Source organism: Protopterus annectens, chromosome 4.part0 (genome assembly GCF_019279795.1).
Source record: "Protopterus annectens isolate FY-2018-M chromosome 4.part0, PAN1.0, whole genome shotgun sequence".
Lineage (NCBI taxonomy): Eukaryota > Metazoa > Chordata > Ceratodontiformes > Protopteridae > Protopterus > Protopterus annectens.
This window is the reverse complement of record NC_056733.1, coordinates 1010527021-1010541011: the sequence shown is the minus strand read 5'-3', so window position 1 is coordinate 1010541011 and position 13991 is coordinate 1010527021. Positions and strand designations below refer to the sequence as shown.

The 13991-nt window shown below is 39.0% G+C and overlaps 1 protein-coding gene across 2 annotated transcripts in view; it reads left to right on the top strand.

Annotated features, from left to right (window-relative positions):
- The window catches only part of CPLX2 (complexin 2), a 1020782-nt gene that overhangs the window by 703859 nt on the left and 302932 nt on the right, over positions 1-13991 (top strand). For both annotated transcript variants that reach the window (XM_044068948.1, XM_044068949.1), the window contains exon 3: positions 489-664. In XM_044068948.1, coding sequence (XP_043924883.1) covers positions 489-664 — 176 coding nt within the window. The remainder of the gene's footprint in view (positions 1-488; positions 665-13991) is intronic.

Genomic DNA, 13991 nt, shown 5'->3' with positions numbered 1-13991 from the left:
ATTTGTACATAATAGTAAGATGTAATAATACCAGACAATCCTAAATAGTCTTAATATTAATTATGAATAGTACATGGTAGGACATCAGACCTGTTGCAGCTTTCTACCCTGTCTAGCTGTCCAGTGCCAAGCTTGGTTCCTGAACTGGGTCATAGGATTCATATTGTGGCATCCTGGCCCAATGCCACCACACCGACAAGAGGATTTTTGTTTCTAAGAAACATATATATACATTTTGCGGAGATTCCTTGTATTGTCATGATGTCTTGTTGCTATGTATAATAACGCTTTGTACTGATATAGCAATTTCTCTTCTTCCTATTTAGTATCCATTCATGCACCATGACTATCCTGACACACGGGGTTGTTTTGTTTTTACACGAGATGCTTTTCCATTGCATGCTGTCAGTCACGCTTTGTCACATGTCTGTTGTTACTCTGAATGTTTATTAGAAGAGGTCTTACTCACTATATACGGTTTTATCTAGGGGCTACCAAAGATATGGGGAAGATGTTGGGAGGCGAGGAAGAGAAGGACCCAGATGCACAGAAAAAGGAAGAAGAAAGGCAAGAGGCACTTCGACAGCAGGAAGATGAAAGGAAGGCAAAGCATGCCAAAATGGAGGCTGAACGCGAGAAAGTCCGGCAACAGATTAGAGATAAGGTAGGATTGCTTAAAAATCAAAAACAAAAATAGAACATTTCAACTAACTCGTCTTTTTTGTTTGTTTGTTTTTTTACTTCCATCTACCCAGGCATGAGACTGCATTTATGTATATATGTATATATGTATGTATGTATGTCTGTATCTATTTATTTATTTTTGAAATTAATTGGGTAACTTTGCTAGGCCAAGGACCATTTTTAGCCATGAGCAGGGCATACCTCTCAACTATACACATCTATGCAGAATGTACATATTTTTGCTTTATATTTTTGGTCTGTTCCTTCTAAAACTTGTGATTTCCTGAAAAATCATTGATGATTGAAGTCTCTAAAGGGCAACATACATTTAAATTGTATACTGTATATCCTTCAGAAAATACATGCTAATACTAATTATGTTATTCTAGTAAATTTCTTACTTTATAAGAGCAAAATTTAAAATCTGTCCCTATTTTTGGGCCCTTGTCCCCCATTAATTTAGGCTTTGTCCAGATTTAAAACAACAGCTCAACCATTTCATGTGTGTGTTTTTTGGTTTTGGTCTTTTTTAAGATTTCTTGCGAGATGAGGTTGAGACAAGATACCACGTCCAGGGACAAGATACAGAGTAATAGTACGAGGGTACTGACCAGTTAATGTACATTCATACTGCATACTGCAAACACTGTAAATATTGTGCAAAGTTTTAAACATTACTTGGCCAATGCAATCAAGCATATTGGACTTAAAATGGTAAACAAAGTTAAGCCTCAGTACTTTTATTCTGCATAGTTGAATGATATTAGACTGGAATTTGGACATTAGACTACTTACAGAAAATCAGTCTAGCACAAATGTAACAAGATAACTTTTAGTATATAAAATGTAATTAAAAATAAATTATAAACTATAAGCATAAACCAAGACAAAGAGGTATACGTAAGAGAAAAAATAATATTATGTATGGTATCCACATCTCATGTGGAATATATTTGATTGAACAAAGGCAGGTTTTCAAAAATGATGGCAGAAGAAATTAGCTAAGAAGAATACCATATAAAGTATTTACTATATGAAGTTAGTTCTCAGGTAATTTATTAGGAAGACCAGAAGGATAGTCACAAAAAATGTTAGAATAACTATGTTAAAGTTTCTGATGATTACATTCATGGTCATAAGGTTTAACCTGTACTTTTTTAAACAATGACATACATGTTTGTATTTAACTACATTTTATTGTTTGTTGAAGTTCTAGTAGTCTGATTATTTTCCGAGTCGTTTATGACAATTTATCCAGTTTGCTGGGTAAAGTTCATAGAAGCTGTTTTCACCTAGTGTTTTCGTAAAATATGGCCAAGGTTATGCCACACTGTTTTCAGTGTTGTTAGGGATCACAGTGAGAGATTTTTAGTAGTTTGTTGCATATGTGTGTGTCTCCTTTTCAGAACTACAGAGAAGCTGTGCACCATGTCATTCCAGCTACAATGCCTTTTGTGTGGAAATAGTCCACACTATTCAGTAAGCGTTGATACTGCATACAGTAAACTCTCAGTTAACCGGCACCCATGGGGATTGGAAGATGCTGGATAATTGTAGTGTCTGGTTGCTTGGGAGTTACTATTAAAAACAGGCCTGACTAATACTGTACCCTATACTATTGTTTGGTTTCACTTGTTCTTAGGCTGGGGAGAGACGGAATTTATTCCTTTCTTCCTTTTTAAAACTGTAAAACTCTAAAAAGCATAAAGTATGTTTCTGCAGGGGGGCGGGTACAGCACATGAAAATTGTACTGTATTTCTTTGATTTTTTTTTTCTGATTGCTTGAGAGTTTACTGTACATCTCATAACCCATTCATGTAGGAAAAGTCCTTTTGCATCATGTTAAGGCCTCATACCATTGGGATGCAATGCTATTTAACATTAAGGTTTGGGCATTGCCAACCTGATAACCATATCAATGTAATGAAACAAGCAAAGGAAAATATGAAGGTGTTACTGATCAATGCTAGCCTAGATAAGAAACTCTACTCACTACAGTGAAGGACATTGGTGTCTGTGTAGTGACTGAGACATAGTTTAAAATAGTGGACGGCACTCTGGCTGTTCAAGGCTATAACGGCTCCCACACATTTAAACCAGCTACAGGGTGGGGAAAAAAGATGAAGGTATCACAGTCTACATCTAAATGAGACTCACATCAGGGCAGCTTCTTCATGTGCACCCATCACAAAAGTCCATACTATATATTAGCTACCTATAGAACTCCTTGTATGATAGAAAAAAGCCAAAATGCCAATCAGCTGAAACTAGAATCAGTCAGTATTAAACCAAATACCATTTTCATAGGTTATCTCAACTATCCATCTTTAGACTGAGACACCTACACCACCACTAATACACAAGCACACAGATTCCTGGATTTTGTCAATATTAATGCCCTGGAATAATTAGTCAGAGTACCCACTAGGGAAGTAACATCTTATATCTTGTCCTTACTAGTATGGGAGCATCCTGCACCATTTGGTCCGTACCTTCATCACTTGTTAGATCTGCCTATAAAGCGGCCTCCCTCGAAATAAAACTGGAACCAGAGAGCCCTTCCATTCACGATACCTTTAGAAATTTCTTTAAGACAAACTCCCTACTCCTAAGAGATACATTGGCAAGCTTCACATCTTCACATCTTCACCAAACCCAGTTAACTCTACTGAATACACAGAAATATACACCATCACACTATATCAGCATGTAAATGAATGCATAGATCCATTTGTACCCTGTAGAAACAAGTGCAGGGCAAATTCCAGAAACAAACCCACATAGTTATACTGTAATATCAACAAGTATTTTAATAAAGGGAAAAGATTGTTTGACCAGCAGTCAGAAGAGTAATTCCCACAATGTGAGAGTTCTTGTCACTTAAATAAACAAACATCTCAGGAGCTTAATAAAATTCACCAAAGCCAAGTTTAAGGCTAAAATAGTAACCCAAGCCAAAGACAGTCACAAGGCATTTTTAATTATGTTCGTAATCTTAAAAGCACAATGCAGCAATGCACAGAGCTAATTGTGGATGATGTTACCTACACTGAGGCTGAAGACATAGCTAATCTACTGGTTGATAAATTTAGCTCTAACTTTACCCCGTCTCTCCTCCATCTGTCCCTCAAGATATTCCTCAAACTGTCTTGCTTCCAGCTATCATGCAAGACCAATTCCTAAAAGTGCTATCAAAAGCTAACATTGCTGCAGTGATGGGTCTTGACAATATCAATGGATTCATCTTAAATAGAATGAAGCATGATTTAACCACACCCCTAACAACACTGTTCAGTCTCAGCCACACCCATAACAACACTGTTCAGTCTCAGCCATACCCCTAACAACACTGTTCAGTCTCAGCCACACCCCTAACAACACTGTTCAGTCTCAGCCACACCCCTAACAACACTGTTCAGTCTCAGCCCCCATACAGGTTTTGTACCAGGTTAATTGGAGAGCAGGTACAGTCATTCCCTTGCGTAAGGGAGGACCTTTCACAGACCCAGGCAATTACAGACTCATAAGTCTGACCAGCCTCATGTGCAAAGCCACAATAAGACTTATCACGGACCTATTCAATCAGAACCTAGGGAACCTACAAGCACCAGACCTGTCTCAGTTTGGGTTCAGCGAGGACAGCTCATGCTTAGTAAACTTGATGGATTTTTTTGAGAAGGGTACCAAAGCAATGGATGACGGCAATTTGGCACATGCCACCTACCTCGACCTGGCCAAGGCTTTTGACATATTTCCCCACTCAGTCATAGTAGAAAAGCTAAACTAACTGGGAATAAACCCATGTGTCACCCACTGGATTGCCAACGTGCTCAAATAGAGGATGCAGAAAATCAGAACAGAGAACGTTGCCTCCACAAAGGGACTAGTCACCAGGGGAAACCCACAGGGTTCTGTGCTATGACTTCTCTGTTTGTCATCTACTTTTCAGATGAAAAAGCCAATACCAAAGAACTCTGACTGACTAAGTTTGCAAATGACTGCAAGCTAGGAGCAGTCACTGAATCCCCAAATGACAGCCATGCTGCTGGAAGGTTTGTCCTAAATAAATATCTAGTGCCAAAATCATGGACTGAAACTAAATGCCAAAAAATGTGTTTTTGCATCCTTTGGGAAGTCATCTATCCCTGTGACCTGCCACATTAACAATATTCCCCAAGAGTTGACCCGATTGTTTTGGATTTAGAAAGTTGTGCGGACAGTGACCTAACTTTTGACCAACATGTGTCCATTGTTGGTCAAAAGTTAGGTCACTGTCCACATAAAGTCTGAAGTGTAGAATAGTTGTGCAGGGGATGTTCTTAAAAATTAAACACAACATGCAAAATAAATGTATTTTAAGCTGATAATGTTTTGGGCATTTCTACAAGGCTTTAGTGGATATGCAAAACATCAGCAACTGACTGTTATGCACTAAATGTGCTGCAAATGATAGAAGCAACAGGCAATCTCCAGTAACAGTGACATCCAACAAAGAATTTACTTGCTGCATGCCCTCCCTATCCCATACCACTGTAACTTTAATAATCTTGTCATGTAAGTGTCATTGAATGTTTCAGTGAAATGACACAATCAGACAAGTTATGCTTCATTATTTCATAGGTTCATAGGTTCAGAGGTGTGCACTAGGCTAATGGTCCTGGAGCCAATAGAAGTGCCCTGGCATTGTGCCACCTGACATTAGTTTCCACTGCCTCTTTCAAGTAGAGCCACTGGAGTGATCCCTGGGGTGAACTTTCTATTTCACATCCACTCATCAAGATTTCTCTTGAAGAGGACCAGTGAGGTGCTCTGCTTGACATGTATGGGAAGTCTATTCCAGAGCATGGGCAGTATCTGGGTTATGAACCTGTCCCTCCAGCACGTTCTGTTGATTGTGGCAATGAGGTGGAGGTCTCTGTAGCATGTGGTGCAGAGGGATTGGGATTTCTTTAGATGTAGCATTTCTAACAGAGCTGGGTCAGACATGGCTTTGTAAGTCAAGTAGTGATCGCCTCTTAGTAGATGATATGAGACAGAGAATAGCTGGAGTTTTTTGAGTCTGTCCATGTACAACATGTGTTTAAGGCCTAGGATCCTCTTTGTGAGGTACTTTTGTGGCATTTTCAGCTGTTGCATGTGTCTAGTAAGGTACATGCCAAATGGAGCATTATACTCAATGACTGGCCTAATGAGGGAAGAGTAGAGACAGATGATGACTTCTTTCTTCCTGGATGCAAAACCCTTGGTAATGAGATGTGCCACATAGAAGGACTTTCTGACCACAGTGGCAATGTGGTGGTCGAAGGAGAGGTTGCTGTCAAACTGTGTCCCCAGATCCCTTATAACGCCTTCAGTGTTCAGTGGGCACCCATCAATGTGGTAATTAGTGGGAGCTGAGTTTTTCCCAATGGGGATGACGACACATTTTTTGGCATTAAGCTTGAGGCCATGGTTTTGACACCAGTCATTGGTCTCAGTGAGGTCTTTCTGTAGGATGTCTACATCACTTGGGGAGTTAATAATGACTCCCAGCTTGCAGTTGTCTGCAAACTTGGACAGCCAGAGTACCTCCATGTTGGCCTGGACTTCTGAGAAGTAGATACCAAACAGAAGAGAACCCAGGACCAATCTCTGTGGGACTCCACTCATGACTGATCAACAGTCTGACTTGCAGTGAGGAATGGTATCAAAGGCCATGGCCAGATTGAGGTAGGCTGTATGAACTGCCTTGCCCTCATCCACAGCTCTGCTGACTGACTCAAAGAAGTCAACCAGGTTGAGCAGGCATGATCTACCTTTCACAAAACCATATTGCGTAGGATCTAGAGTTTGGAGATTCCCTATATCCTTGTTAGTTAGGTCCATGATGATGCACTCCATAGCCTTACATACCAGACTTGTCAGGTTCATGGAGCAATAATTCTTAGGGTCTGTCGTTGCTCCCCCCTTTATGGAGAGGGATGACTGTAGCAGTGTGCCATTTGGCAGGGACAAAGCCTGAGGTGAGGCTGTGACTGAACAGGGTACACAGATGTGGTGCCAGTTCACTTTGTAATTCATGTAGAACATATCCAGGGATATTGTTAGGTCCCATGGAAGCTGTATTCTTGGCCTTGGACAATGCAGCTTTAACATGTGCTGCAGTAATACTGAGTGCCTGGCATTCCTCTGGTATTGCGATTGGTCCTTAGGGGGGAGGTGAAGTTGGCTGAATCTGTCAGACAGAATTTTGGCAATATCTGTTGGCTCAGTATAGGCGGTAGCATTGTGCAGTAACTCTGAGAAAACCTGGGTACTGCCATGGAGATTTTTGATATAACTATAGAAGGCTTTGTGGTTGTTTTTAGTGTCTGCTGCAATTCTGCCTTCATAGCTGGCTTTAGAGGTTTTGATGAGGGATCTCAACTTTTTGTTGAGGCTAATAAGGGAGTTTTTCCAGTAATGGGACTTCACCTTTTTCTGCAACAGTTTCTTCCTTCTGTTGTAGAGTTTATTAATGGCAGGGGACCACCAGATTGGCTTCCTTTTTATGGAGGAGAGTGTCTTGGTTCTGTTGGGTATGGCTAGTTCCATGCATTTATGCACATGTTCATATAGTGCCTTGGTGCATGATTAGGCAGTCAAGAATTTATTTTCCATTGACATGGGTGCCGTGAAGTTAGCCACCTCTGTTTTTAGGAGCCCAAAGTCAGCTTTGCAGATGTTTTTCATGGTGGTTACCTGTGCAGGGGGTGTGGGTGAGATGTGGATTTCCATGGTGATTAGTTTGTGGTCGTATCTATCCAGGGAGGAAGTGACTATTGGTGTAGCACAACGGTCGCTCATGTTAGTAATAACCAGGTCAAGGGTGTTGCTTCACCTAGTGGGGATAAGAATGAGCTGGTCCAGGGCATTGGAAGTGATGAATTACAGGAAGGGTTGGGCCAGTGTATTGCTGCATGAGTAGTTTTCCTAGTTGATGGAGGGGTAGTTGAAGTCACCTAGTATGAGTGTGTTGGGTTGGAACCTAATAGTTTCCATGGTCCTTAGGTATGTGGAGTGAGAGTCTTGGGACATAGTTGGGTCCTATAGCAGGTTACAACCTGAATTGCTGTTTTACCCAATTTGTTGAAATAAGAAACCCACAACTCGAGTACATGGAAGTTGTTTGTCTTTTGCCTAACATAAACAGTGCCTTACATCTTTTCTGCCCTTCTCCCCATTTCACAGTTTTAAGGAGTAGTGCACATATTGTGTATTGTTTTTTTTATGATTAACCAGATGTTGTACAATCTTTTGTGAGGAAGATGTGGCAGTTTTGATTATTGAACAACTGTTGTGTATCTTTGATGCATAATGCTTTTTATTATACAAAAATTACAACCCTTCCCATTGCCTCGTAAATTTTATCAGCATTGTTTTTCTGATGTAGGCTGTGATTCTTTTCAGAAATGTAAAGCATGCGCATATGCTGTCTGTAAAATCTCTAATTTTGGTGGAATTGTGTTGCTTCAGAAGTAGTTTATACAAAACTCAAACATAACTAGTTTGAAGAGACTGATCAACAAAAATAGACATTGTTTACACATTTATTTTGTTTGCCAAATAATATAATTTTAGCTAGAATGTAATGTCTCTGAGATTCAGAAATGGATAAAACATAGTGTAATCCCGTTCTTGGCAGGATTTTGCATTGCAGTATTCCTAAGTGAGTCATAGACTGCGATATAACTACTGCAGTACAAAGGCACGAGCTTATAATGCTGCCAATATGCAAATGGGGCAGTGCAAGTGTAAGATAAATGCAAACTGGATAAGAGCTTTTCCATGTAAATTTTACTGGTATCAGAACAGTGAACGTTATTGGAGAAAGAAAGAGAAAAACATGTATGCTGTCTTTGGATGCCTTATACCCCACCTCTATGGTAGTACTGGAATTATTACTACCACCCATGTGTCTGTGTATACGTATGTGTTTATGTGCATGATTACATCTGCTTGGATGTTAATGAGGGTATATGACTGAGTGTATATGAGACTGTGCATGAGTGTCAGTGTGCATGCACACTCGCGCGTGTGTGTGTGTGTGTGTGTGTGTGTGTGTATGTGTGTGTGATTGTGTGTGTGTGCATGTGTATGTGTGCATATGCATGTGTATGTGTGTCATTTTGTGTACTTGTGTGTGTTTATGGCCATGACTGCATCTGTCTGGATGCTTATGAAGCTATATGACTGAGTGTATATGAGACTGTGCATAAGTATCACTGTGTGTGTGTGTGTGTGTGTGTGTGTGTGTGTGTGTGTGTGTGTGTGTGTGTGTGTGTGTGTGTGTGTGTGCACGTGTTTGATTGTGTGTACGTGTGTGTGTTCATGGGCATGATTGCATCTGTATGGATATTTATGAGGCTGCATGACGGAGTGTATATGAAACTGTACATGAGTATTAGTGTGTGTGTGTGTGTGTGTGTGTGTGTTTATGGGCATGATTGCATCTGTATGGATATTTATGAGGGTGTATGACTGAGTGTATATGAGACTGCATGAGTATCAGTGTGTGTGTGTGTGTGTGTGTGTGTGTGTGTGTGTGTGTGTGTGTGTGTGTGTGTGTGTGTGTGTGTGTGTGTGTGTGTGTGTGTGTGTGTGTGTGTGTGTGTGTGTGTGTGTGTGTGTGTGTGTGTGTGTGTGTGTGTGCACGTTTGATTGTGTGTACGTGTGTGTGTTCATGGGCATGATTGCATCTGTATGGATATTTATGAGGCTGCATGACGGAGTGTATATGAAACTGTACATGAGTATTAGTGTGTGTGTGTGTGTGTGTGTGTGTGTGTGTGTGTGTGTGTGTGTGTGTGTGTGTGTGTGTGTGTGTGTGTGTGTGTGTGTGTGTGTTTATGGGCATGATTGCATCTGTATGGATATTTATGAGGGTGTATGACTGAGTGTATATGAGACTGCATGAGTAGCAATGTGTGTGTGTGTGTGTGTGCGTGTGTGTGTGTGTGTGTGTGTGCACATGTTTGATTGTGTGTATGTGTGTGTGTTCATGGGCATGATTGCATCTGTATGGATATTTATGAGGCTGCATGACAGAGTGTATATGAAACTGTACACGAGTATTAGTGTGTGTGTGTGTGTGTGTGTGTGTGTGTGTGTGTGTGTGTGTGTGTGTGTGTGTGTGTGTGTTTATGGGCATGATTGCATCTGTATGGATATTTATGAGGGTGTATGACTAAGTGTATATGAGACTGTGCATGAGTATCATTGTGTGTCTGTGTGTGTTTGTGTGTGTCTATGCATGTGTGTTTTGTGTGCATATGTGTGTGTCTGTGTGCATGTGTGGGAACACTTTTGTCGCTGTGTTGTGTAGTGTGTATCTGTGCACATGTGTCTGTGTGCATGCATGCACATGTATGAGCATGTGCGAGTGCATGTGTGACAGTGGTGTATGCGTGTGTGTGTGTGTGTGTGTGTGTGTGTGTGTGTGTGTGTGTGTGTGTGTGTGTGTGTGTGTGTGTGTGTGTGTGTGTGTGTGTGTGTGTGTCTGCTTAATTCAGAGACAAAAAAATGATCTGGTAATGCAGTTCTACTCATTTTGGCTGTAGGCGCCTGGGAAAAGAGCATTCCACAGGCAATGCCGATAGCGATATGTCACTGAACCCTGGCCAATGTCCTTTTCATCAGGTCAGCCCATCTACTGGATATCCATCTCCTTTCCTTTCACATATAAAGGTTTTATTTTTGCAGGCTACATTAATATTCACAGTGTGAAATCCGTCTATGCAGCTACATATCTTAAATGTTTATTTAAACAATCTAGACTGCAACCATATTCTTGCCTTTGACAAAACGTAGGTCACTATTGTTTTTTTGCAATGGCAGTGAGTTTTTCCAGCAGTCATTCTCTAATTCCAGCTCAGTACAAAAATATTCATGTCATCTGCAGTTGTTTTTCATCCTCTTCTATAACAGTGTTCTGCTTATGCAACAAACATTGAAATATGCTTTCGCTCAAACACTGTACCCTTTTTTGTTGTAGTTTGCAATATATCTGCATAACAGAAGGGTTAAAAATATGTTTATAATGAAAAAGAGATGGACCCATTTTGCTTTCTATTACTATTACTGCAGTCCAGCCTTTAAAAGATACATTTACACATAACCCCAGTTTCTCAAAGAAGTGTACAGCTGATCACACATTTGGAGGGAGTGCACGGTACTTGTTTCGATCTGTGTTTATAAAATGCCACTGAATCAATGGCCTGTGAAGGAAAGCTCAGGTGACAGCAAATTGTCAAATTTACTGATCCGTTCAAAGCAATTGACAGCTCAGCCGACAACAGCCCATGGAAATCCATGCAGCATTTTCCAACAAACCTTTTCTTACTACTGCTGTAAAGAAACTTCACGTCCCTTCTTTCATTTCCTTACAACTCTTGATTTGTTCTCTCTCTGTGTTCATTGCTAAACAGCTGTACACAAAAGTCAGATATTTTTCAAAGCACACAACCATTTGTGATATGTCCAAAATTGCTGTAGTGAAAATCTCTCTCTCTTTTGTGTGGTATGAATCACTTATTTTGTATAAAAGGGAGATCAAAAGGTAACCACTGAGCAGTCATTCACAGTGAGAATTTATCTGGCAGCCCTGAAATTTGTTTTCCATTTAAGCACTTTAAAAGAAAATTACCCTTAAATGTTTTCCATCTTAGCAGATCACAGCAAAACAGGGCAAATAAAGTCCAGCAGTATCTCTGTCTGTTCAATATGAAACCTGTTACAAAACAGCTGGTAATGTGCATATTCCTATTTTTCTGACTGTTCTGGTATTGTTAGGTAAGAAAGACAGACATAATGACTAAAAGGAAAATACAATTTTGGCCTGCTCAAAAGTAAACTTAAGACAGATGTTCTTAATGAGAATAGCTGTTAGTGTAGCATATTGGTTAGGTAAATGTCTGCCTTCTGTCTACCTCCTAGAAACATGGGTTTGATTCCTACAATATTCATTTGCATTCTCCACTTTCAGTATGACTACCTTTATCATACGACTTTAATGATAACAAATAGCTTGGAGGAGCAAACAGCTAGATGGTCAAAGAAAAGCAGACAAGGCATCTAGGTAGGTAGGTGTCAGTAAAAGCTACAATGACTTTGTAGAACACAGAAACTCAGATTTGTAGTGTTTATAATCCGATTAACTGTTTACAGAGTAAAACCCTGTCTTGCTACCCTGCCATTCTGGCTGTTGTAAACCATAACATTTACAAAACTAAACTTTCAGGTGTGGGGCCAACTGAAGATGAAAATCCATAAAAAAGTTTAATTATACTTTTTTGTCTATGTTAACAATTTCCGTTAAAGATTCTCAAAACTGCTGTGCTATTATTATGTTAGTATTAGTGTGAGAATTTTTTTCATTTCAGACTCTTCCAAACTATGGTATGATACATTTGAATTGTAGTAGAAAAAGAAGCATGTAAATCTGCAGAATAAAATAAAAAAGTATGTTTAAGACAACAATATATAATGGCAAGTTTTATAGAAGCACGCAAAAAGTGCTTTTGCATGGGAAACTTCCCATCAACACTGCTACATACCAACTTTACTAAATATACTAACTGTAAAATAACATGAGCTTGCATTTAAGAAGGAACTTTTTACCCCTACAGAGTAATGATCTTGGTGATTTCAGTGCAGAATTTCAATTTTAAATGTGAGTAGATTAAACATATTGAATTTTCACATATCAAGTAAACAGAGTGTGCTCATACCTAGGTCTGCTGATGTATGCACGTCTGTAGGAGGTATTGTATTAGACATGCTGTATTTATGTTACTCAAACTACAGAGCTTAATTAACATTATTCTTTCATCGCAACTCCTTTCATCTTCTAAAATAAAAATGGTTAAGTAAGACAAATATGAGCGCCATGTTTTAAACCGATAGTTTTCTCTGGATTTACTGAAGAAAGGCAATAGGTTGATATTTAGTGCAAGTACTTGCCTTTTGCCCAAAAGCTGGCAACTTTGAAGATAATTACAATTCACAATTCACGTCAGGGAGTTTGTAGGGGATTATAATAAGTAACAAGAATTGTAGGATACATAGTTAACTGCTTGGGACAGCTAGCATGTTGTCTCACATAGCAACTCTCATTTTTGACAAATGTTTTCTGAGATATTCTTTCCACAGTTTTCTGCATTGGAGGTAGAATGTTGTTTTAGGGAGATAGTAATTTCATCTTTCTTCTTTTATTATTTTATGGTAATACTTAAAAAATGTTGGAATGATTTTCTACATTATTGTTATTGTTATTGTTATTATTGTTATTATTGTTATTATTAATCATTATTACTATTATTATTATTGTTATTATTATTATTGCTATTATTATTATTATTACTATTATTATTGTTATTATTATTATTATTAATTATTATTATTATTATTATTATTATTGTTATTATTATTAATGGTATCCTTTTAACAGGACACACTTAAGACATTTTGCTACTGTTTCTACACTATCATCTTGCCTGACAAATTAAATAAAAACAAGAGCAGGACACAAATACATAGGTCTGATAGGTGACAGGTGTTCAGCTTCATCTTTTTAAAAGTATTTGTGGTGAGACTGAGTCAGTGAGCAGAACTAGAAACCTGTTTCAGTCAACATATAAAAAGGGAAACACTGTTACAGGTAAGCAATTTGCTCCCTTTATTCCAGTCTGTGTGGTCTCAGAGTTGATATACATTAGCAGTACTGAGATAGTACATGTGATATGTTGCCCTGCAAAAAAAAAAAAAAAAAAAAGAAATGAATATTCATGGAGCTTTTCTCCCTGGGCATCCTCTGAAATAGGGTTTTGGCCATTTGGACTACCTTGGTCAACAAATAGAAGTAAATACATTGTGAGGCTTGTTTTATTCATTTATTTATTTGTTTACCTATTAATGTATTTCTCATTTGTTAACTGGGTTAGATCCACTAGGCTGGTAGCCTCTTCTCAGGGGAGACCCAAGGTGGTATTTATACTAATAGGAGAAATTTGGCCAGGAAATCAGAGAACTTCCCCTACTCATCATTGTTGTGAGGGGGACCCATTATGGAGGAGCACTTCCTTTTTCCATTCCAGGTACCGAGGCTGTCCGGAGCAATAGGAATGCAGATGGACAGAGAAAGAGATGATTGAATGGTAAAATTAATGAAGGAGAAAGCAAACACTGAGACCAGAGAATGTGTGCAGGATTCTGAGGAAATGTTTCAAAAAAAACTGTTTGATGGAGATGAGTCAGCAAATGATGGATGTATAATTACAACCCTCCAGTC